Raw genomic sequence first — 24,569 nt, forward strand, 5'->3', positions numbered from 1 at the left:
AGAGAGAGAGAGAGAGAGACAGAGAGGTCTTCCCTATGCTGGTTTGCTCCCCAGATGGCCACAATGGCCAGAGCTGTGCTGATTAGAAGCCAGGAGCCTGGAACTTCTTCTGGATCTCCCACATGGGTGCAGGAGCCCGACTCGGGCCATCTTCTACTGCTTTCCCAGGCCACAGCAGTGAGCTGGATCAGAAGTGGAGCAGCCAGGACTTGAATCTGTAGCCATGTGGGATGCTGGCAATGCAGGCAGTGGCTTTTAGATTTATTTATTTATTTGAAAGTCAGAATAATGGGGGGAGGATCAATCTTCCACCCGCTGGTGTGCTCCTCAGATGGTGACAACAGCCGGGGCTCAGCTGGGCTGAAGCCAGGAGCCAGGAGCTGCATTTGAGTCTCCTGTATGAGTAGCAAGAGCTCAGGCTCCTGGGCCTTCTTCCACCGCTCCCCGGGCACATCGGCAGGGAGCTGGATTGGAAGTGGAGCAGTGGCACCTGCGCCCTGGTAGGGGAGGCTTGCCATCTGCTCACAGCACCGCCCCTCTGATTGGTCCTGAGTTACATCTTGCGTAAGCCGTTAGATAAAGGCCCAGCTTCCTTCTTTTCCATGCCATTGGTTGAAAACACTGCTCTCCCCTTGAAGGATCTTGGCGTCTGTTGCAGGTGATGGGGCCGTGTGTCCTTGTTATCGCCTTGTTCTTCTTCCTCAAGATTATGCTGGCTATTTCAGAACCTTTGGCAGACACTTTACCCATTGAATGGGTTGTCCTTTCTCACCAATTTCTTTTAAGCTTTTTTCCCAGGACCCGGGTTGTGGTGTGGCGAGGTAAGCCTCTGTTTGCAATGCCAGCATCCCACATTGGAGCTCCGGTTTGCGTCCCTGCTGCTCCACTTCCAGTCCAGCTCCCTTCTGATGCAGCTGGGGTGGCAGCGGAAGATGGCCCAAGCGCTTGGGCCCCTGCCCCCAGCATGGAGACCAACATGGTTCCTGGCGCCTGACTTTGGTCTGGCCCAGCCCTGGCAGTGGCAGCTGTTTGGGAAGTGAACCAGAGAATGGAAGATGTCTCTCTCTCTGCTTTTCAAATAAGTACATACTTTTAAAAAATTCTATTTTACTTTTTAATTTTAGAATTTATTTTACATTATTTATTTACTTACTTGAAAAGTTAGTTATCCAAATGTTCGTAACAGCCAGGACTGGCAGGTAGAAGCCGGCAGCTGGGACTCAATTCTGGTCTCCCACGCAGGCGGCAGGGGCCCAGCTGCCGAGCATCCAGCCGTCCGTGCTGCCTTCCAGGTTGCACGTTAGCAGGAAGCTGGAACTGGAGGCAGAGCTGGGACTTGAACGCAGGCACTCCACGGGGTACATGGGCACTGCAGGTGGTGCCTTAACTGCCGTGCCAGATCTCCTGCCCTGCTGGTATCTTTTGAAGCAAATTGTTTTCAAGTTTCTTTTTTAAGATTTTATTTATGTTGAAAGAGTTACAGATAGAGAGGGAGCAGAGAGAGAGAGAGAGATCTTCCATCTGCTGGTTCACTCCCCAGTTGGCTGCAATGGCCTGGGCTGGGCCAGGCCAAAGCCAGGAACCAGGAGCCAAGAGCTTCATCTGAGTCTCCTGTGTGGGTGGCAAGAGCCCAAACGCTTGGGCCATCTTCTGCTGCTTTTCCAGGCCGTTACTGGGGAGCTTGATCAGAAGTGCTGCAGCCAGGAAAACCAGTGCCCACAGAGGATGCCCGTGTCACAGGCAGTGGCTTTACCTACTATACCACAACATCGGCCCCCAGCTTGTGTTTTGTTGTTATTGCTTGTGTGTGTGTGTGTGTGTGTGTGTGTGTGTTTTAAAGGTTTATTTATTTATGATTTGAAAGGCAGAGTTACAGAGAGGCGGAGGCAGAGAGAGAGAGAGAGAGAGGTCTTCCATTCACTAGTTTACTCCCCAAATGGCCACAATGGCTAGAGCTGGGCCAATCTGAAACAAGGAGCCAGGAGCTTCTTCCAGGTCTCCCACGTGGGTGCAGGGGCCCAAGGACTTGGACCATCTTCTATTGCTTTCCCAGGCCACAGCAAAGAGCTGGATCGGAAGTGGAGCAGCTGGGACTTCAACCAGTGCCCACATGGGATGCCGGCACCGCAGGCTTTACCCGCTGTGTCACAGCGCCGGCCCCTGCTTGTGTTTTGGCTGTTATATGTAAGAAACTGTTGCCGAATCCATGGTGACACAGATGTAGGTCTATATTTTCTTTGAAGAGTTGTACGGTTTTAGCTTTTTACGTTTAGGTGTCTGACCTATTTTGAGTAAATAGGTGTGGTGTGAGGTGGGGGCCCAACTCCGTTCCCTTGCGTGGGGACACGCCTCTGTGTGTGACCGGGAAACAGGTTCTGAGAGCCAGCAGCTTCAGGGCTGAAGTCACAGCCTCCCGGCCTTGGCTGCGCTTTGCCGTGGCTGCTCAGCTGTGACTGACTGTTGAACGCTCTTCTGAGGTGTCTGTCTGACCCCGGGGACAGAAGCACAGGGCCGAACAATGCTGAAACTCTGCGGGACGGAATCCGAGGGCCTCGCGTGGACAGGCCCTGCTCCACGAGGGCCCCATCTGTCTGCCCCTCCCCCTCCTGAACGTGACTCCTACCCTGCCAGCCCTTGTGTCCCTGTCTCCCCCCTGCAGGTGTTCTGTGGCCTTGGCCTCTCCCACTGCAGGCAGCAGGCAGGCTCTTACTGTCCAGTCCTCCTGGGACAGGTCCTCAAGGGACACCTCGCTAGGGTCACGCCAGATGCCCAGACTCCTTTGTGCCCCGCCTTTCGCCTCGCAGAGGCTTGGGTCTGTGGCAGGCCAGGGGGCCAGCAGGCGTGACTGAGACCAACCAATGTGGGTTTAAGCTTTGAGCACTGGGCGTCAGAGATGTAAGCCAAATCAGAACTGCAGTCCACACTGGGGAGGAGGCTGTTAGAGTAGGAGGCGTATTCTCCTGGAGGAATCATTGCTGGAAGTGAAACAGAGCATCCTGACAGCATGGTGGGTAGAGGGGAGCCCTGAGCCCTGGGAGGAGCGGCCACCACCGAGCAGGTCATCCTGGTTCACCCTGGAGGCGCAGGTGTTGCCCTTGTTTTACAGCTGGGGAAACTGAGGCAGGCAGGACTAGCCCAAAGAGCTCACCAGAATGCAGGCTGCTGGTCCTGAGTCCTTGACCCAGGACAGATGCTCTGAAGGAGGGCATGAGACAAGCCACAGGGACAGCAGCTGGGAAAAGCGTGCCGTAGTTGGTGCCTCCCCAGTTCTGGTTTCTGAGTGGGTGGGATTACAAGTGGGGTGGTCTCCCCCACTCAGCATGAGGCTGGGGAGTTCTCTGAGCCCACGGGGTGTCTGAAGGAGAGCGAGTCCTTGGTGTCTTGAAGTCAGGGTGCTGCTTGGGTGCCCAGGAGTGCCCTCTGCCCTGGGCCTGGGAGAGGACCCTGTGGTAGCTGCCCCATAGGACGGGCCTGCCCGACCCCAGACCGTGTGCGGTGTGTGCTTCGCTGTCACCCGGAGAGAGGGCGCTGGAAGTGTGTTGTCAGGGTCCAGAGTCTGTCCTGTGCTGGTCCACCTCCCCGCAGCAGGGGCCGTGCCGCCCCCATGCACCGATGCACCTGCTGACAGACCCCAGGCCCCCACCGCAGCCTCCCACTGAGGCTGTGAACTATCCCGCCTGCTCTGGGACGCCCACCCGCTCTGGGACGCCCACCCGCTCTGGTGCGAGCTGCTTACGGACCCTTGGCCTTGTGACTGGCGGCCACGATGTTTTGGATGACAGAGCTTTCCGTCGGTGCGTGCGTTCGCTGTTGTGTGGCTGTGTGTGGAACTCCGCTGTAACAGCTGAGCTGCCTCTGCTGGTGGGGTGTCCCAGGAAAGCAGGTCCTGCAGGACTGGGGTTCTGGTCCTTCCTGTAACGACAGGCAGGTGACACTCGTAAACCGACCTGACGTTTGCCTCTGACTCCCGTCCGAGTGGTATCGCTGGTCTTATTTCAGCGTATCCAAGTGTCGTTTTTAAAACTGATTTTGTTTTTGTTTGCTTCCATGCACCTCCTAGGGTTTTCCTACATCTTTTATGTTCGTAACAGAATATCGGCCCCCTCCACGCCACCCTGGCTGGAGATCTTTGACTCTAATAAGTCTTTTTAAATCTCAAGAAAAAATATAGAACATTGGATAGAATTAATTGAAGAATGTGTTTAGTTTTGTAGACGCGGCCCAGCTGCCGCCCCAGGTGATGGTGAATGAGGCACCTGCAGCTCTGTGCCCTCGGGCCGTGTGTGTGTGTGTGTGTGTGTGTGTGTGTTGGGTCCCGGCCATGCTGACAGGTGTGCCGTGGCGCTCCACTGTCTCCCTGATCTGCAGTTCCCTGTCACGTGCTTGTTTGCCATCCGTGTATTTTCTTTTATGAAGTTTCTCTTTAGGTTTCTGGCTCATTTTTATTTATTTTATTTTATTTTTAAAGGTTTATTGATTTGAAAGGCAGACACACACACACACACACACACACACAGGTGTTCCATCCTCTTGTTCCCTCCCCAAATAGCTGCAACAGCCAGGTCTGGGCCAGGCTGAACCAGGAGTCAGGAACTCCGTCCGGGTCTCCCATGTGGGTGCAGGGGCCCATGCACTTGGGTCGTTTTCTAGTGCTCTCCCAGGTGCGTTAGCAGGGAGCTGGATTGGAAGTGGAGCTGCTGGGACTTGAACTTGTGCTCTGATATGGGATGCCAGTGTGGCAAGTGGTGGCTTAACCAGCTGGACCACAGTGCTGGCCCCTGGCCCGTTTTAAATTGGGGACTTCCTGTTGAGTTCTTATGTTTTGGATACGGTTCTGTTAGCAGGTGTCTGTCTTGTAAATATCTTCTCCCAGTTGGTGGCTTGTTTTTTAATTCTTTTTCTTTTTTAAAGATTTATTTATTTATTTATTTGAAAGTCAGAGTTACAGAGAGAGAGAGAGAGAGAGAGAGAGAGAGGTCTTCTATCTGCTGGTTCACTCCCCAGTTGGCTGTATCCGGCCGGAGCTCCGCCAATCCAAAGACAGGAGCCAGGATCTTCCTCCAGGTCTCCCACATGGATGCAGGGGCCCAAGGGGTTGTGCCATCCTCTACTGCTTTCCCAGGCCAGAGCAGGGAGCTGGATTGGAAGTGGAGCTGCCGGGACTTGAACCAGCGCCCCTGTGGGATGCCAGCACTGCAGGTGGCGGCTTTGCCCGCTGCGCCACAGCGCCGGCCCCGCCTTTCATTCTTGTAGCAGCGTCTTCCTCAGGGCCAAGTGGGCACTTGAGCGTTGTTCCCGGGCAGCTGTGACCCTGTCAGGGCCAGCCTGGCTCTCTGAGCGTGTGCTCGGTCGCTTCCTCCGGCCGGCCGGCCCCAGCGGCTCGCGCAGTACTGTGGTTCAGCGGGTTACACGTGGAGTGCAGTGACTGACGGGGTTGGGGCTGGCCCTGGAGAATGCAGGCCTCATCCCGTGGGTTGGTTTGCTCTTGGCGTCTGAGCCCTACCTCCATGGAGGCACCTGCCAATGTGGCCTGTAGGTGGTGCTGTTCCATGTCCAGGGCAGGGCCCTGGGCCCCTGTGGGGTAGAGGCTGCGTCCCCACAGGGACTCACCACACCCAGTGTCTTCACTCAGTGAGACTCAAGGTGGCGTGTTGACTCTGGAGCAGTGACTCTGGGTGGCGAGGGTCCCTGCCAGTGCCCGCAGGCATGTGCCAGGGCTTCGGTGCCAGGCAGTGCTGGGCTCCTAGTGATCCCTCTGGGCTTTCTTCTAGGCCCTGTGCCATGTGGACGCAGAGCCGGTGGCTGGAGCACTGGGCACACCCTGCTTCCAGCACTGGGCCGTTACATGAAGAACCACTCCAGCGTTTGTCTTCCAGCCTCTGTAGGGACAGGTGCTTCTGTGGCTCCCGTGGGCACAAGCCAGCAGCGTGGTGGTCGTGTTAATTGTCGGTGTGCGCTTAGCCGTTAGAAGCTCTCCAGCTGTTTCCAAAGTGGCTGTGCTGTTTTGGGATTCCAGCTGCCATGGGAGAGTGAGAGTTCCACTCGTCCATGTCCTTGTCAGCACTTCGCTGTCTTCTACATTTAGTCACCCTGATAGGTGTGTAGTAGGAGTTCTGTGGCTTTGTGTTTTCCTAACATGTAATGAATGCTATTTTTTTTTTTAAGATTTATTGATTTGAAAGGCAGAGTTACCAAGAGAGACAGAGAGAGCTCTTCCAGTGACTGCTTCAGTCCCCAGATGGCTGCAGTGCTGGAGCTGGGCCAGGCCCTCCGTGTGGGTCTCCCACCTGGGCGGCAGCATCCTGAGAACGTGGGCCGTCATCTGCTGCTCTCGCAGGAGCGTTAGCGGGAGCTGGATTAGAAGCTGAGCAGCTGGGACCTGCACTGGTGCCCGTATGGGATGCGGTGTGGTGGGTGGCAGCCTGACCTGCTCCACAGTGCTGGCCCCGGGTGTGTTTTCCTGGGCATGTTTGCAGCCACCATATCTTGTTTGATGGAATGTCTGCTCAAGTCTTCCGGCTGTTTTAGGAAACTGGGTTGTTTGTTTTCTTATCGTTGTGCTTTGAGACGCTTTATGGAGCCTGGCTGTAAGCTGCTGCCCCTGCAGCCTCGTGGGGCCGAGGAGTGAGTTTGGGGAGGAGCATCAATGCCAAGTTCGCCGTCTGGTGGGCTAGGCTTGCCCTTCTCTCTCTTCTTGCTGCCTGTCTGCCTTTCTCCACTGGCCGTGGCCTCGGCCCCTCCTTTTTGGGCTGTGCCCCCTTCAGATGCCTTTGGACGCTGCGGAACATGGAGACCCGCCTCTCCCGGGAACGTGCGCACTTTGTAGTTTCTCGGATGTTATCGCCCCCGGAGCTAGTTCTGCTTCCTTTGTTTGAAGTGGAAATGGCACCGCCTGGCCTCCTGGCCCAGCAGTGTGCGTTTTTCTTCAGACTAAATCTGGGGAGTGCCTTCCTGGGGCAAGGGTTAGGGTGTCCGAGGGCCCCGGCTGGTGCCTCCCAGGCAGCCACCTGTCCTCTAGGGAAGAGCCTGCCTCTTTCTCCATAGCTCCGGCCTCCTGTTGTTGGCTGTTTATACTGAGGTGCCACTCACACAGCAGAGCTCCCCGTCCACAGCGAATGGTCCCATGTCTTACGTCGAGATTGTGAGAGTGTGTTACCATCACCACTGTTTGATTCCAGATCATTTTCACCACCCCCAGCCCCTGTCACCTGCCCATCTACTTTGTCTCTTTGTAGCTAATTATGTATTTTTTTGATCTTTCTTTCTTTAAGATTTATTACTGAGACCAGTGTTGTGGCACAGTAGGTTAGACCATGACCTATGACCATCTATGGCCATGGCCATCTTTACTGCTTTCCTAGGCCATAGCAGAGAGCTGGATCAGAAGTGGAGCAGCCGGGACTCGAACTGGCACCCAAATGGGGTGCTGGCACTGCAGGCAGCAGCTTTACCCACTATGCCACAGTGCCAGCCCCTGCAGTTAATTTTTTAAAGTTCATTCAGGAGGTGTACACAGCACAGCTCTAATCTGCTGATTCACTCTCCAAATGCGTGTAGTGGCCAGGCTGGACTGGGGTCCTGGGAACGTGCTCCAGGTCTCCCACATGGTGACGGGGACCCGGTGGCTTGAGCCATTACCACTTCCTCCCAGGAACTGCAGGAGCCAGAGCTGGGCGTTGATCCCAGGTGCTTCGTTGTGGGGTAGGGTGTCTTTTTTTTTTTTTTTTTAAATAATTATTTATTTATTTGGACAGCAGAGTTACAGAGAAGCAGAGGCAGAGAGGGAGGGAAGGAGGGAGGGGTCTTCTGTTCTACTGCTTCTCTCCCCAAATGATCGCAATGGCCGGAGCTGGGCCAATCCGAAGCTGGGATCCAGGAGCTGCTTCTGGGTCTCCCACGCGGGTACAGGGGCCCAAGGACTCGGGCCATCTTCCACTGCTTTCCCTGGGCATAGCAGGGAGCTGGATTGGAAGTGGAGCAGCCGGGACTAGCAGCGCTCTGATATGGATGCCGGCACTGCAGGCGCTGGCTTTACCCGCCGCGTCTCTACGGGCATCTTAATTGCTCCGCCAGGCGCCTGCCTCTGCTTCCTGTGACCTCGGCTCTGCCTCTCGGCACTTAGCGTGTCAGTGCAGTGCCTCGATGGGGGCCGGCTCCTTCCTCAGCAGGTGTCTGGGTTCCTGTGGTTTAGAACTGGCAGGGGCTTTGTTCCCTGTTAGGGCTGAGTCTCGTTCTCTCTGTCCGCCGGTGTTGGCCAGCTGGCCCGTCTCCACCATCTGGCAGAGGCTGCTGTGGACGCTGGCACACGTTGAGTGGCCCCGTTCAAGATGGTGTCTGGTTGGTTCGCAGTGGGGAGCAGCACCGCACGGTGGTTTAACCTTGAGGTCATTACCTGTGAGTCCCCAGCATGTCTGTGGAATGCTGTGCGCGGCTCGGGCCAGCGTTGCCAGGCAAGACGGGTGCGTCCTGGCTGCTTTGGGGTGGGTGGTGTGCCCAGGGCTGGGTGGAGGGGAAGCCAGGGTTGCTGAGGGCGGTGGGAATGCCCGCCTGAGGGCTGGGCTAAGTCCAAAGGGCACGGCGTCGGGGTCCCAGGCCAGTGCTGCTACTTCTGGACGGCCAGCACGGACCGGGGACCATGCTCGTGCTGCGACGAGGCGCGTTCCTGACAGTCCTTGGGAAGGGCCGCGGCGAGGCCCGGCTTAGGCCAAGGGCCAAGCAGTGAGTTGGGGGCCGAGAGGAGCTGTGGGGTTGTCGGGGTGGGGGTGGTGTCAGGGAGAGGCCGGGTCTGTGTACCCAGGTGGGAGGAGTGGTGGCTCCGGGTGCTCTGTGCCTTGAGGGTCCTTCCTCTGGCTTGCACGTGACAGATGGACTTGACTGGACCTTGTGCATGGCCCTGGGGTCTCTGTAGAGCGCACCCAGAATACGCTCTCTGCTGGTCCTGGGTGGTGTGGAAGCAGAGCTTGGCCCCCTGGTTCGAGGATGGAGTGGGAAGGGGGACTGCTGTGGCCTTGCCTGCCTACCAAGCACTGGGAGACCCGGAGCACAGGACTTGGGACGGGGCTGGGCAGGCCTCTGCATCGGGCATGGGTGTGGGGGGCTTTGGGAGCCTCAGTCCGGGCTTCACTGTCGAGAACGTGGCCCGGGCCCTCTCCGCCCCGACTTCCCTTCAGGGAGACACTTCCGGTGTGGTTGCCGGGGCCCCTGTAGAGCCTTCTCCCCTGCCCAGCTTCCCGGCACCCGGCCTCCTGGGTTGGGGCAGCTCCGGGCTCCCCGTGGGCCCCAGGCTGGTGGCGTCTGTCAGGCTAGACCAGAGCTGTCTCCCTCTCTCTCTCTGCTTAGAGGTGAGAGGGTTCACGGGAAATGGCACTTGTACTTTCAGTAAGAACGTACGCTTCCTGCTTTTATCAGAATGGCCCTCCAGATGAGGAAGTCGTCCAGGACTAGCAGCTGCGTGGAAGCAGGGGAAGCCGGCCTTTGATAAGGGGCAGTCTGAGCGGGCGTGGCTGCTTGATAAGAGACCCTGTGGGCCCTCCGCCCTCACGCGCGGTGGCTGTGAGCTTGTGCAGCCCGGGGCGTGGAGCCAGGACCTGGCCTGTGGCCCCCGGGTGCACCCGTTCATTCCTTAGGCCCCAGCCTTGCCTGACCGAGTCGCTTCTGTGCCCGGTGTGCCCTGGCTGGGGGACTTGCGTCTCGGTTGCCAGTGCAGGATTCCTGAGGGCGCTGCCTGCCCAGGTGACAGCACCCCTGCCCCCAGACCCTGTGATTGAGGTCTGTGTTTCTAACACCCGTGGAAGGGGAGGGGGCGTGCCGAAGAGGGCAGAACGGATGTGGGGGAGCAGCTGGGGTGCTCTGGGGGCCGTGCGGGGGGAGCAGGCGCAGCTGGGCTGCTGAACTGCTAGACGGGCGTGGTGGCTGAGCGCAGCCCATGGGGGAGGGGGGCCCTAGGAGGGTTTTTTAAATTTATTTATCTATTTAATTTATTTGAGAAGCAGAGCAGCGGAAACAGGTAGATCTTCTATCTGCTGAATCACTCGCCAAATGCCTTCTACAGTCGAGCTGGGCCAGGCTGAAGCTGGGAGCCAGGAATTGAGTCCAGGTCTTCCCTGTGGGTTGCAGGAAGACTTGAGCCATTGTCACCTGCTGCCTCCCAGGGCGCGCATTGGCAGGAAGCTGGAATCGGGAGCAGAGCCAGGACTCAGCCGTGGCACGCAGCTGTGGGATGCAGGCATCCTGTGTGATGTCTTAGCCGCTAAGCCGAGTGCCCTGAGCCCAGCCCCGCCACCCCCGAGGCGGGCTGCCTTCAGCCAGATGCAGGCTCAGACTGGTGGGGCCACCTTGCTGGCCGCGGCCCTCCTGTCGGGGCTGTGTCTCGGGGGCTCTGGAAAGCTGGCACCGGGACCGGCGGGGGTCTGGCCTTGGCTGGGCACCGTCTGCACGTCGGCTGCACGGCCTGCAGACAGCTCCTTGGCTGGGCACCGTCTGCGCTGTCGGCTGCACGGCCTGCAGACGGCTCCTTGGCCGGGCACCGTCTGCGCGTCGGCTGCACGGCCTGCAGACGGCTCCTTGGCTGGGCACCGTCTGCGCTGTCGGCTGCACGGCCTGCAGACGGCTCCTTGGCCGGGCACCGTCTGCGCGTCGGCTGCACGGCCTGCAGACGGCTCCCGGGGGCTGCTCGGCTGCAGCATCCTGCCTTCTGCAGCGCCTGGCCCGGCAGCCGGAAGGGCTTGCAGAATTACTCACTTGTAATTATTTATAAAGTGAGGTTTCTATGACGACTGGCGTTTGGACGACACAGCTTCTTCCTGTTTAGATTGGGCAGCCCAGGAAGCCGGAGGGCTGCCCCCAGCCTGGCCTGTGGGGAGCTGGGGTGGGCCTGGGTCAGGCAGGGCTGACCTCTGGGAAGGATGATGGGCTGTGGGACGCTGGCTGTGCTGTCCCCTGTCCCCTTGCCTTACCCTGGGCCTGAGCCTGGCCAGTCCCGGCTGCCATGGCTTGTCCCAGCTCGGCAAGTACTGCTGGTCGTGGCCTTGTCCATGCTGTCTGGCCAAGGGGAGAAGATGTGTCTGAGGGACACGTGGAAGGGAGGGGGCATAGAGAGAGGGGAGGGGGCTCCTGCGCCCAGCAGGCTGGGGTGCCCAGGACTGGTAGCAGCTGCCTTCTTTCCAGCCTCCCTCCCTTTTCCTGTCCAGCTGGGCTTGTTGAATGCAGCTATGCTTCCCGTGGCCTCGGCCCCAGAGAGCTGGGTCTCGGGACGGCGGCTCCTCCTCGGTGGCCACACCTGTGGCCTTCAGGTCCATTCCCCTGCCCCCACCAAAGCATGTTTCTCCCTGGAAGAGGCCCAGGGTGAGCACCGGCTCCCCCCTCCCCACCATGGAGAGCCCTCAGCTCCTCTCCCTGCAGGGACGCCCCCACCACAGTCCTCAGTACCCAGGTGGCAACCCCAGCCCTAGGCGCCGTCACTGGGCTGTGAGGTCAGAGCAGAGCACTGGCTTCTCTGGGTTGAGGTCGAGTTCCAGAGGGAGAGGCCCAGGGGCCCCTGGCCCTGTCTGTGCAGGGTCCCTAGACCGTGTGGGCTCAGTGGCCCTGCCTGTCACTGGGTTGAGCTGACCACCCCTAGAGGACACTGTGTGCGCGTGAGCCTGGCCTTGCCCCCACCTTGTGCTGCTGGAAGTCCTCGGCTTTCACCTGCCACGGCGGGGGCGTGGCTCCCCCTGGGTACCAGGCTCCAGCACTGATGGTGTTTTGTTTGTTTGTTTTGGTCAGAATCAGAGATACTGGCTTCACTCCCAGCTGGCTGTGGGCAGGGCAGGCAGGGACAGTCCCTCTGGGGCAGCCGCCAGTGTCATTGCACAGGTGCTTGGCCTGGGCCGGCCAGGCCTGGGGCCATGGGAGCTGAGCCAGGCTTTGCTCCTGCAGCCGTGGTTGCTGGCTCGGGGGCTTTCTGTGCCACACATCACTGCCTGCTGGGGTTAGAGGGCGGGCCTCCGGGCAGGGCCTGCACGCTTCCTGGGGGCTGTCTGAAGACAGCAGGAATTTACCTTCCCCCACGGGAGGCTGGAAGTCTGAAGTCGGGGTGCTCCGGAGGCAGTGCTGCCTCTGCCTCTGCTGTTTGGAGGCCAGGCCGGGCCCTTGCCCGCTCCAGCTCCGTGGCCTCCGGCAGTCCCCGGAGTTCTTGGCTTGCGGCCTCGTCCCTTGTGGGGTGGCTGTCCCCTGGGTGTCGCCTGCAACATCTCTGTTCTTACAAGGACACCAGACATCAGGCCGGCGCCGCGGCTCACTAGGCTAATCCTCCGCCTAGCGGCGCCGGCACACCGGGTTCTAGTCCTGGTCGGGGCGCCGGATTCTGTCCCTGTTGCCCCTCTTCCAGGCCAGCCCTCTGCTGTGGCCAGGGAGTGCAGTGGAGGATGGCCCAGGTGCTTGGGCCCTGCACCCCATGGGGAGACCAGGAGAAGCACCTGGCTCCTGGCTCCTGCCATCGGATCAGCGCGGTGCGCCGGCCGCAGCGCGCCGGCCGCGGCGGCCATTGGAGGGTGAACCAACGGCAAAGGAAGACCTTTCTCTCTGTCTCTCTCTCTCTCACTGTCCACTCTGCCTGTCAAAAAAAAAAATAATAATAAATAAATAAATTAAAAAAAACAAGGACACCAGACATCAGATTGGGGCCACCCGGTCAGTCTCAAGTTGGTCACATCTGCAAAGAGCCCATTTCCAAGCAAGGCCACACTCACAGGGAGGGCGCTGGAGCGTGTCTCCTAGGGGACACAGTTAGGGCTCCACGGGGCTCAGGCTCTTCCTGGCACGCGGGCCCTCCTGGATGGACCTGGCACCTGCCCCCTCTGCGCCTCTGCTCATGTCTGCTGCAGGGCATCCTGGGACGCGTCCTGCCGTCCACAGTGCGTAGACATGGAGAAGGCGTGTGGAGAAGGTGGATTTTGAGCTGTGTTTTTGAAGAACTGTTAAAGGCCCCGATGCGCGTGTGGTCACCTTGCCCTTGCTCTGTGCTTTGCTTGTTCCCACCTGACCGTGCCTCCGAGAGCGCCCCTGCCCTGCTCAAGGCTGACCGGATCCCCCGTGGGTCTGGCTTCATTTCCCTTGTCCCCTAGTGAGGGACGCTTGGGAGCTGGCCCCCCTTCCACGTGGTGATCGGCTGTGCAGCGAGGAGCTTTGAACCTGCCTGGTGTGCTGGATTGTGGGAACATCTGCAGGACAGCTCCTGGCTCAGGAGTTGCCGGTCAGGACCACCTGCGGTCTGGGGACTTGGATGGGCGGTGCCGGCCCCCGCCAGGCTCAGACACTGCTGGGACAGATGGACGCAGGCTGGGCAGTGGGCAGGGCCACGTGTGCCTGGCGAGCAGTGGTGGCTTGGCAGGTGCAGCTTGGAGCCCGAGGGCGGGGGCAGATGAGGTGGGGGGCGGCCTGGATCCCTGAGGGCTTCCAGTGCCTTCCTAGGGAGGAGAGCAGATCTGAGCAGGTCCTGTTTAGAGGTCACTCCTGGGGCAGCAGGTGCCCGGCGAGGCAGGACCTGGGTAGATGCGCCCCCCACCCCGAGCCCGGTGACCTCCCTGCACGCTCGGCGGCTCCGGCCCTGACTTTCTCCTTCCAGGATGGACTCCAGGTGGTCCCGGGCCTGAGGCCTCCTGTGAGCTCATCTCTCCTCTAGCCTGTCCCTCCCCTCCCCCAGCGGCCTGGTGCCCCTTGTCCTTGCGATCCCTTGCTCCGCTCCCCCTCCAGCCCTCGGTCAGGATGGCGTCACTTCCTCTGTCTGAGAAATTTTCCAGTCTGGGATTGACTCTTTGACGCGTGTTTGCTCTGCTCCCTCGGGACCTCGTCATGCTCTTGTTGCCACAGCGGAGGGAGTGCTGGGTGGCCGTGTCTGCCTGGGTCAGCTGCAGGCCTTGGCGTGGCTTGCTCATCCTGTGACGACTGGACAGATGTGGTTCTGACCCGGGTGGGGGCTGTGGTGAGTCAGTGGCCATGGCTACTGCTGGCCGCCAGGCCCAGGCCCAGGGCGGTGAGGGCAGCAGCAACCTTCTGCCTGCCCTGAAGCGTCTGGGGGTGGAGGAGGGGCCAGAGGGCGGGGCTGGCATTTGAGAGGGGTCAGCAGGGGGACAGTGGGTCAGACTTGCTGCCCAGGCCAGCCTCTCGTTGCAGCCACTGGGGAAGGCAAGGGGGCACCTGTGGTGGAGGCGACCATGGCACAGGCTACCATAGGAACAGGGCCCCTGGTGGGAGGCTGGGCCTGGGCTGACTGCTGAGGCTCTGCTCCTTGGTGGCAGGGCCCCAAGCACTTGGGCCATCTTTTGCTGCTGTTCCCAGGCCATTAGCAAGGAGCTGGATGGGAAGTGGAGCAGCCAGGACACAAACCGTGCCCATGTGGGATGCCGGTGTCCCAGGCAGTGGCTGTACCTGCTGCGCCACCGCGCTGGCCCCAACCCCTCACGCTAAACCTCCAGTGCAGACGCTGCTTCAGCCTCGGGCGCTGGTCCTGGCTTCCTGTCTCAGGGGCCACCCTCGTCACTTCCTTGCTTGGTACCCACAGGGTGTGAGCACCCCTCACCCTCCCGTGGCCTCTGGTCTGCGTTTCCTCCCGCTGGCCCGGCAGCATCGCTGGGGGCCGGGCTGGCCTGTGCGCCCCCCCCCCCCAAACTGGCAAAAAATGGCTGGTAGAGGTAACTCAAACTTGCAAAAAAACCCGACTCCTCCAGCTGCCCGCGATGCTGAAGAGACAGCAGGCCCGGGGAGGTGACCCTGCCATGCTGGCCCTGCCCGGACGTCCAGCCTGAAAGGCCCTCACCCGCCCCCACCGTAGTGGCCGAGGGCTGGAAGTGCCGCCTGCGACGACCCCGCTCCCTGGCCCTGGGCTGCCTCTCTGCTGCTCAGCACAGATGCACACGGAGACCGTTTCCCGCGCCCAGCAGGAAGCTGCCGGCCAAGGGGACGTCCCCGTGGGGAGACGCCTGACTCTGGCACCGCCTTGGTGCAGAGAGGGCTCAGCACAGGTCGCGGACCCACTGCTGGCGTCCTCCTGCCTGCGCGGGTGGGGACAGGGCTCCCCAGCGCACCAGCAAGGGGCCGAAGACCTGCACCTGTGGGTGAGCTTGGAGGACAAAGGCGTGCTGGCTGAGCTGGTGTGAGCTGCTAGGATGGATTCCAAAGTCAGAAATGCTGGGCTCTGCTGCCCCTGGGGAGGCCACGTCCCAGGTCCAGGCTCGTGCTGCCGAGCTGAGGCCGAGGGTAAAGAACCCGCCGCGACAGGGCTGTTGCAGCATCGTGGGTGAAGCCGCCGTGTGCAGTACTGGCATCTGCTGGTAGGGTCCCAGCTGCTCTTGTCCAGCTCTCTGCTGTGGCCTGGGGGAGCAGTGGAAGGTGGCCCAAGTGCCTGCGCTCCTGTGCTCATGTGGGAGACCCGGATGAAGGTTGTGCCCCTAGCTTTCTGCCAGGCCCAGCCCTGGCCATTGCAGTCATCTGGGGTGTGAACCAGTGGGTGGAAGATCAATCTCTCCCCCCCCCCTCCCCTCTGTAACTCTGCCTTTCAAATAAATAAATCTTCAAAAAAAATCATTAGGTTCCAATTGGCAATTTTTGAAAAAAGAGAATGGCACCTTGGCTTTCTCTCGGAGCTTCTGCCCTGATAATCTTAGTGAGGAGGGAGAAACGGCGCTGGGCCCGTGCTTTGACTGTGGTGTGCCAGTGGCCGCTGAGTGGTGCTGTTGCCTGCGTCCTTCGTCTCCCGTAGTCCAGGGAGGCGCTGCTGCTGTTACGCCCATTTTGGGGTCAAGGCGGTGAAGGGTGCTGGGGCTTGCCCGGGTCACGCAGCTGGCAGGAGCGGAGTGGGAATGACTTCTGGGTCTGTCTCGGGCAGCCTCTGCCTGCTCTCACAGACCCGGAGAAGAGCCGGTCCTTGCCCCACACCAGCCCAGGAGAGCGCGGGAACCGTAGGCCTGTCTGTGGCCTGTCCCCCGTCTCTGGGCCCGAGGCTGCCAGGCTCGGCCAGGATCGCCCACGCAGGAGTGGTCAGCGGGACTGTGTCGCTGCTGGCGCCCACTGCGAGGGTGAAGCCCTTCCCCTTCGGGGAAGGGAGGAGGTGTTTTCGGTTTCCCTGTCCAGGCTGGCGGGTGGGCAGGCGGCAGCCCGGGGCCAGTTCCCCACAGGACCCAGAGGTCTGGGTGCTGTGTCTCCTTTGGTGAAGCTGATAGCCCCAGAATCTGCTTCTGGAGGTCACAGTGTGTCACGGTGTCACCTGGTGAGCCTGGCTTGTGCCTGCCTCGGGACCCAGAGGGGTTGGTATGCGGGGACCCTGACCGCTGAGCTGGGCCTGTCTCGGCCTGGGGCTTTGCGGAGTCTTCACCGTCAGCGTGCACAAGCCTGGGCAGGCTGGGTGCCTGGAGCCCCAGGGGAGAGAGGCCCCTATTCCCTGCTCTCTCCCACGGGGAGGGCATGGCAGAGTCCCTCTGTGTGGCCCTGTTGGACCAGCACCTGGCCCGCCCCACACACACGTGCTCCTCTGAGCCCTTGTCTCCCTTGCTGGTCCCTGTGCACCGTGGTCGCTTCTTCGGGGCCCTAACCCCTCTTCTCCCTGTTCTGCCTAGGATCATGCGGCCCGATGACGCCAACATAGCTGGCAATGTCCATGGGGGGACCATCCTGAAGATGATCGAGGAGGCGGGGGCCATCATCAGCACCCGGCACTGTAACAGCCAGAACGGGGTAAGCGGCTGGGCCCCCCCGGGCCGGGATACCAGGGAGGTGCCGGCCCCTGAGCTCAGGACGGAGTTCCTGTGCAGCCAGGCCCGGAGCCTTCCCCTCCTTGCCCACTGGGGACTTCTGGAGGCCCCGGCACACTCAGCCTGAACGGGTCCCCTTGGAGTGAGGCTGGGTTTTGGCCTTGGTGAGGGAGGTAGGAAGCCACAGGGGTGGGGGCTGCGAACCAGCTGACCCTTGTGCCACCCCAGCGTCCCTCGTAGCCCTCCCAGGGCCACCTCTTGAGGCCTGTTGGCTCAGTTGTGATCAGAAGCACACAGGCTTGTGCAGGGCGGCCATGGGTGGTGATGGCAGAGGTGCGTTGTCAAACAGCCCTGCACCAGCCCCACGCCTCGGCTGCTTCCTGGTTCTGGGCAGCAGTGTCTGGGCTGAGGCTGTGCCGCGGAGGCAGCCCCCTGGCTGGGGTCAAGGGCAGGGAGTCCGGGTAGAGCTGCAGACATGGAGCTGTCGTCTCCTGCCAGCCCCCAGGCACACGGGACCTGACATTCTCCCTGAAGGCCAGCCAGGGCTCGAGAACTTGTCCTTGTGGGTGGGCGGGGGTGGGCGGGGCATCTTGGGGCCGCCTGGCCTCTGGGGACTGCAGGCTCATCCTGAAACCCGCTGTGATGTCTCCTCTGGGCAGAGGGGGTGGATTCTGTGCCAGCTGAGGAGTGGTGCAGAGAGGGAGAGAGTGTGATGAAGCACCCCTCGGTGGGCGCCGTGGGCCTAGGCTCAGTTCCCTCTACCGGGCGGTCACGTGTGGAAGCGGGAGCAGAGAGGGGCCGCAGGGGAGGTGTCCTTAATTCTGGCCGGGCCGGCCTGGCTAGGTGGAGACAGTGACGAGCTGCCCAGTCTGCTGAGTCCTGGCTCAGCGCGTGGACAGAGAGTGCATGTTTGCAGTTCTGCAGTGGCGGCCACGATGGGCGCAGACAGATTCTGCGTCTGGGGCCTGGATGGCGCCTTCTCGCTGGGTCCCTGTCTTGTGGAAGGGGCCGGGGAGCGTGCCGGGACTCTTCACAAGGGTGCCCGTCCCAAGAGGGCTGCCCCCAGGGCCCGATCACCTCCCCAGAGCTCCACCTTGGAGAGAGGCTCAGCCTAAGGATTTGGGGAGCTTTCAGACCACAGCACGCGGGTTCAGCCTGAAACAGCAGGCAGCCGTCTTCCAGGAGCGAATCACGTGCGTGCCTGTGTGTGGCCTGTGTGTGCATGTGTAGGATGAACCAATCCGGGGTGAGTGTGGGGTGGACATAGTTGTGGGGGAGTGGGAGTGGGTTGGCTGGGCTCCCGTGCGAGGGGGACTTACCTGGTGGCCAGGAGTCAGATGTACTTGGGTGAAAAGGCCTGCCCTTGAGTGCATTCAGAGAGCGCCCTCTGGTGGCCGTGGGGAGGGAGGGCCTGAGTGCTCAGGTCCCGGGGCACCCTTCAAGAGCGAGCCAGTGAGGGCCCCAGCAGGCCCTGGGTGATGTCCCCGGGGACAAGTGCAGGCGCTGTGGGTTTAGAACCTAGGCCTGGCTAGAGAGGACGGACTTTGGAGGGCAGAGCCCCCAGGGCGGGGAGCCAGGGAGAGGGGGAGGGCCGCCAGTGGCTGTTGGGAAACGCAAGCCCTCTGCAAAGCTCCGCAGAGCCCAGGTTCATGCAGTTCTCAGGACCCCCGAGAGAGATCCGTTGTTTCTGCTAGCCCCATTGCACAGGTGAGAAAGCCAGCAGAGAGAGGCTGGATACTTGCTTGAGGCCGCGTGGGGATCTGGGCCTGGAAGGACCGTGCTGGGAGCCCTGGTCTCTCCTGGCCGCCGCTCTGAGCCTGGGGGTGCAGGAGGGTTGTTCTGACACTGGCGTGGGGAAGCCCCCAGGCTGCAGGTCCCAGCATTGTGCTCCCAGCATAGTGCTCGCCACGTGTGGAGCTCGGGCAGTCCTGTGAGCTCAAGGCAGTCCCAGCACATGAGGTGATAACCCTGGGTGCTGTGGCTGGGGGCTGGCCTCTAAGGGGCCATGCGGGGGTCCTGGGTGGGGCAGGAGGCACCCCCTGTCCACAAACCCCTGGTGGTGTCGTTATCTGTGGGTTTACTTTAAAAAAATATAAAGACTTATTTATTTGAAAGAGTTACAGGGAGAGAGAGATCTTCCATCTGCTAGTTCACCCTCTGGTGGCTGCACTGGGCAGGGCTGGGCCACGCTAGAGCCAGGAGCCAGGCGCTTCATCTGGGTCTCTCGTGGGTGACAGGGGCCCAAACACTTGAGCTGTCTTTCGCGGCTTAGCAGGGAGCCGGACAGGAAGTGGGGCAGCCGGGACTGGAACGGGTGCCTGTGTGGGATGCGTGTGTGGCAGGCAGCAGCTTAACCTGCTGCACCACCTTGCTGGCCCTACTATTTTTTTTAAAGATTTGTTTATTATTTGAAAGATAGAGTCAGCCGGCGCCGTGGCTCAATAGGCTAATCCTCCACCTTGCGGCGCCGGCACACCGGGTTCTAGTCCCGGTTGGGGCGCCGGATTCTGTCCCGGTTGCCCCTCTTCCAGGCCAGCTCTCTGCTGTGGCCAGGGAGTGCAGTGGAGGATGGCCCAGGTGCTTGGGCCCTGCACCCCATGGGAGACCAGGAAAAGCACCTGGCTCCTGGCTCCTGCCAGGATCAGCGCGGTGCGCCGGCTGCAGCGGCGGCCATTGGAGGGTGAACCAACGGCAAAAGGAAGACCTTTCTCTCTCTGTCTCTCTCTCTCACTGTCCACTCTGCCTGTCAAAAAAAAAAAAAAAAAAAAAAGAAAAGAAAGATAGAGTCACAAAGTGGGCGGGAGGGAGTGAGGGGGAGAGAGTTTGTCCATCACTGGTTCATCCCCTGAGTACCTTCAACAGCGGGGGCAGGCCAGGCCACAGCCGGGAGCTTGGGACTCCACGTGGGTCCCCCATGTGGGTGCAGGAGCCCAAGCACTTGGGCCGTCTTCTCTTGCTTTCCCTGGCAAACAGCAGGGAGCTGGACTGGAAGTGGAGTCGCCTGGACTCAAACCAACACTCACAGGTGGTGGCTTAACCCACACAAGCCCTCTGTGGCTTTTCTTTTTCCCAAAGAAGATTCATACATTCATTCATTCATTCATTCATAAGGCAGAGAGAAATCTTCCGTCCACTCGTTCATTCTTCAGGTACCCACAAGACCCAGGTTAGAGCCAGGCCAAGGCCAAGAGCCAGGAACTCCGTCTTGGTCTCCCATGTGGGTGGCCAGGGCCCAAGCACTTGGGCCACTGCTGACCTCCCAGGTGCATCAGTAGGGAGCTGGATCAGAAGTGGAGCAGCCGGAGCTGAGACCAGCGTTTGGATCTGAGAGCAGTGGCCTAACCTGCCAGCCCCGCTTCCTGTGGCTTTCACAGCACAGTGTCGGTCCCCCGGGCTGGCCCTGCCTGCGTGCCGGATGGGCGGCCCGGCTTGCTTTTCCTGCAGTCTCCCTTCCCTGGGCAATGGCCCCTGGGGCCCCTGCAGCCTGTGGTCACTTGGGCTTACACCGGGAGCCTCCTTGTTCCTGCCTCGCCCTCACGTCCCCGGCTCCAGCTCTGCCGGCAGCCCTGCCGCTGCCCTCGGTCCCTCCTGCTGCTGGTTTGCACTTGTGCTGCCATGCAGCCTCCTGACAGCTCACCCTGCTGGGCCTCGCCCTCCTCGTCTGTTCTCAGCCGCAGCCAGCGGCAGAGCGCATGGCCCCCGGCCCAGAGCCCTCGGTGTCTCCCGACTTGCTCCTCACAGGCGCCCGTCCCTGTCTCCTGCGTCTCTTCTGAACGCTCCCCCTGGCCTGCTGTTTCATGAACTTGTCAGGTGCCTTCCTGCCTCAGGGCCTTTGCACCCACCCTTCTCCCTCCTTGTGTCTCTGCATGAACATGGCATCCAACCACGCCTCGCTGATGGCCCGGCGCCCTCACTGCCCCCAGCCGCTGTCTGCAGCACACGTCCCTGCACACGTCCCTGCCGGCCTGCTTCCTGCTGTTGATGTAGCTGTGTGCTCTGTGCTCTGCTCACCCCACTGGAGTGTAGGTTCCCCGGGGCCGGGGACTTCCACTTGCTGCATTCCCGCTGGCGTTCAGCCTTGGTCCATACACGCGGGGCTCCCAGGAGACATCTGCTGAATTGAGGATCCTGTGGCCAGGGGCCGGCGCTGTGGCGTTGACATCCTAAAGTGCCAGCATCCCATAGGGGCGCCAGTTCAAGTCCCAGCTGCCCCACTTCTGATCCAGCTCCTGCTAATGGCGTGGGAAAGCGATGGAAGATGGCCCAAGTGCTTGGGCTCCTGCACCCACGTGGGAGACCTGGAAGAAGCTCCTGGCTTCTGGCTTTGGATCGGAACATTGCTTCTCTTCTTCAAGATTCTAACCTGGGGGAACTAAGTTCAGGGCTCATACGTTGCCCTCCAACCTGGGCAGAGCAGGCGTGAGGCCACCCGGCATCCTGCGGGCACCGTTCAGGGGCTCCTTCCCAGTGGCCTGCAGCTATCCTGTCCGTGCTGTGGAACCGTGCGCCCAGCACTGCCACGTGAGCGTTTGCTCCTGTCCCTGCTGACCCCCCCCCAGGGGGCCCTTGACCTTTGTCCCCATCACACAGCTTGTGGGGCGGGGGGTGGTCCTCAGCTCAGCGTCTCCCCCCACCCCAGCCCCTTCCTTGCAAGGTCTGCAGAGCCATTGCCTTGTTGGCATGCGGCTCACCCGGGCCTCTCAGAACCCCCCAGGACCCCCCAGAACCCGGTCCCGTGACCGCCCAGTGTGTCAAGCTCCGCCTCCCCAGGCTGAGGTCCCTCTGGAAGTGTGGAGGTGGCCCCAGAGACAAGCTGCAGGATTGAGTGCCAGGCCGCCACTGCCAGTCAAGCCGCGGCGGCGAGCAGTGAACAGCAGCCCACAGGCCCGCCCCCTTGTCTGCCTGGCTCCAGGGCGCTCCTGCCTTTCCCACTTCTGCCAGTGGGTGGTGCCAGAGCCCCGCAGGTTTCTGTGGGAGTGACAGTCTGGTCCTGCCCCTGCTGGAGTGTCACTTGCTGGGGTCGGGCGGGGTGGGGGTGGGGAATAAGTGAGGGAGGCACAGGCCGCCCTGGCCAGCTTCACCCTGGACAGCCCCTGTTGCCTCACTGAGGCCTGTCTCTGGCCATCACAGGAGCCCTGAGCCCTGAGACTTCCCTGGGAGAAGGTTAGGAAGGGGGTCCCCAGCCATCCCCTCAAGAAGCAGGCTCTGGGTTTGGGGGGTTGACTGGGAATGTGCGTGTTCTTCCAGAGCCAGGTGGGAGAGCAGGGACCCCCACACCAGGTTTGTGATGACCACCCCAGCTCTGTGTGATGACCGCGGGCAGCGTGTCTCACCTCTCAGCCCGGTGACAGTGCTGTGAGCATGAACCTGACGCCAGAGTCGTCACGGGCCCCCGGGCCCCCCGTGCTCCCCGCCCAGTGCAGGGGTAGCCAGGAATGCCCTGGTCTCTTGCTGCCAATGAGCAGGAGGGCGGTTTCCATCAGGCAGTTGTGAGAGTGGTCAGCGCTCCATTAGGACATGAAGGCCCACACTGCCCAGTCTCAAACACAAGACTGTCCCTTGTGTTGCTCAACTTTGCAATGACACGTCACGCAGGAAGCAGAGAGAAAGGTGAGGGAAGTGTCCAGGGGCCATTGGTGTCACTGCACGTGTAGGTTGGGGTGCTGAGCCCCAGTGCGATGGTGTCAGGGCCTTAGGGGGTGACAAGGGCATGCGGGAGCTTCGCAGGTGGGACTGGTACTCTCGTGGGAAGAGACCCAGAGAGCAGTCTGGCCTCATCTGCCAAGCGAGGCACGTGCAGGTGCCCACCGTGAGCCGGGGATGGGCCCACCCCAGACGCCCGACCTACCAGCACCTTCATCTTGGGCTTCTCGGCCTCCAAAGCCATGGGAGATAAACTTCTGTTGCTTGTAAGCCAGCGAGTTCATGGCCAAGTTCACAGCCAAGTTCACGGTGTTTCCTCCAGCAGCCTGGATAGCAGAAGCGAGGCAGAGTGTGGCGCGCCCACCGCACGGGAAGCCCCAGTACCCCCGTGTGGTCTGATGGGACGCCGGGAGCTGGCCACCTGGGACAAGGTGACCAGAGGCAGATCTTTGGTGCCTTTTGAATTTTGAATCAGGAGAAGGGGTCACCGTCTTGAAGGATAAATCAGGTTTAGACTGGAAAGTGGAGCAGCGCTTGCACGGAGCGTGTCGCGCGGCAGGCTATTTTTCCTGTGTGGAGTGAAAATCAGGATGAGAACGGGTATATTTAGCTTTTGCACAAACATTCAAGACTAAAGCTGTGAAATACGGAGCCGGGCAAGTGAACAAATGAGCCGACAAAACTCCTGTTCTTAGGAGAAAGCCTGGAAAGAAGGATCCGAGAGGCACTGAGCTGTCTCTGGATGGGAGGCGTGACGCTCCCTCCCTGTCCGCTCTCCTCTCCCTCCCTCCCTCCCAGGACTCCCACGGTGACTGTGTGGTCACACACGTGACACACGTGTATTACAGAAGGATTAGAAACCGGACAGAGCCCACCGCCCAGAGCACAGCCCACCCCCACCCCGCTTGGCACCCGCCGTGGAGCTCACCGGCGCTCTTGACCCTGGGCTGTCGAGGACTTGCCCTGATTCGCCGGGGGGTCAGAGCAGAATGCGGGTGCATCTCTGGGTGGGGCTGACCGTGCCTCTGGTCTTCACAGGAGCGCTGCGTGGCTGCCCTGGCCCGGGTGGAGCGCACCGACTTCCTGTCACCCATGTGCATCGGCGAGGTGGCCCACGTCAGCGCGGAGATCACCTACACGTCCAAGCACTCGGTGGAAGTCCAGGTGAACGTGATGTCCGAAAACATCCTCACAGGTAACTCCCGGTGCTTCTCGCTGAGCCGGCTTGGCTGGGGCCATGGCACGGAGCGCCGTAGGGTGGCCTCCCCAACGCCTGTTGTCCCCTGTGAGCAGATACCCCTGTACCGCCATTCTGCAGACGGGAAATGGCACACCGTGAGCCAAGGTTGTACTCCCAGAGCAGGATTCAAACTCTGCCCGTCAGCCCCGGCCCTGAGTGCAAAACTAACTGCCTGCCTTCCCGGGCCAGCTCATCTGCGGCAGGGCTGGGAGCTGTCCGGGCGTGTAACTTGCACTCTGGCCCAGTGCCGTCTCACCTGGGCCTGCTCACCGTCTGGAGGCCACGGAGGTATTCTCCCTGTAGAGGACGCTGCCTGTGCTGGGAGGGCCGCCCTGGGTCCCCAGCGACCCCCGGCAACCCCCAGGCCTAGCGTGAAGCTCACTGGGCCAAACTTTGCCTCCAGATTCATCTGAACCTTCGCCTCCTTGGCCATGGTAACCATGGAAACACTTTCTTCCCACTCAGCGCCGCAGGAGAGCCAGGCTTGTCCTCACTGGCTCACACGCTTCTTTTTATAACCTGCCTGGGCATGGGGAGGCAGCCTCTGCTGCGCCCGCCACCCTCGCTGCCACCTCAACCCACAGGGGCTTGAGTTTCCTTGTCCCTCATGGGCCCGGGACACGGTTATCTGTCTGGAACATTCACTGACCTCCCAGGGTGGGCGATTAGGCCGGGTAGCTGAGCAGGGCCTGGGGTGGAGGGCGATTGGCACGCCCATCTCTGCGGGTCCATGGCCAGAGCCAGGTACGTGGCAGGTGCCTCCCGCGCCACAGGGACCTTGCCACATCCCATGGCTTTGCTCTTGCCCATCGGGACGGGCCCATCACTGGGGCAGGCCCGGCGCGGGGGCCCCCCGTCCTGTGCACCGTACGGCTCAGCCTGCAGAAGAGGGGAGGCTGCTGCTCTCTGTGCAGCTCTGGATTTTCGTGTGTGTTTGTCGATCGCCATTTCAGCTGCGGGGA

At 60.9% G+C, this 24,569-nt stretch overlaps 1 protein-coding gene across 2 annotated transcripts in view; it reads left to right on the forward strand.

Moving 5' to 3' along the window:
• Window positions 1–24,569, forward strand: part of ACOT7 (acyl-CoA thioesterase 7) — a 93,956-nt gene that overhangs the window by 10,861 nt on the left and 58,526 nt on the right. Inside the window, exons 1-3 of one of the 2 annotated variants that reach the window (XM_089301553.1) lie at window positions 9,606–9,768; window positions 16,590–16,707; window positions 23,406–23,562. In XM_089301553.1, coding sequence (XP_089157679.1) covers window positions 16,594–16,707; window positions 23,406–23,562 — 271 coding nt within the window. In that variant the 5' untranslated portion in view covers window positions 9,606–9,768; window positions 16,590–16,593. Of the gene's footprint in view, window positions 1–9,605; window positions 9,769–16,589; window positions 16,708–23,405; window positions 23,563–24,569 lie in introns of those variants that run through there. The other variant, XM_070079374.2, reaches the window with a different exon arrangement.

Source organism: Oryctolagus cuniculus, chromosome 7 (assembly GCF_051225735.1).
Source record: "Oryctolagus cuniculus isolate XC-2025 breed Fujian yellow rabbit chromosome 7, ASM5122573v1, whole genome shotgun sequence".
NCBI classification, from domain to species: Eukaryota; Metazoa; Chordata; class Mammalia; order Lagomorpha; family Leporidae; genus Oryctolagus; species Oryctolagus cuniculus.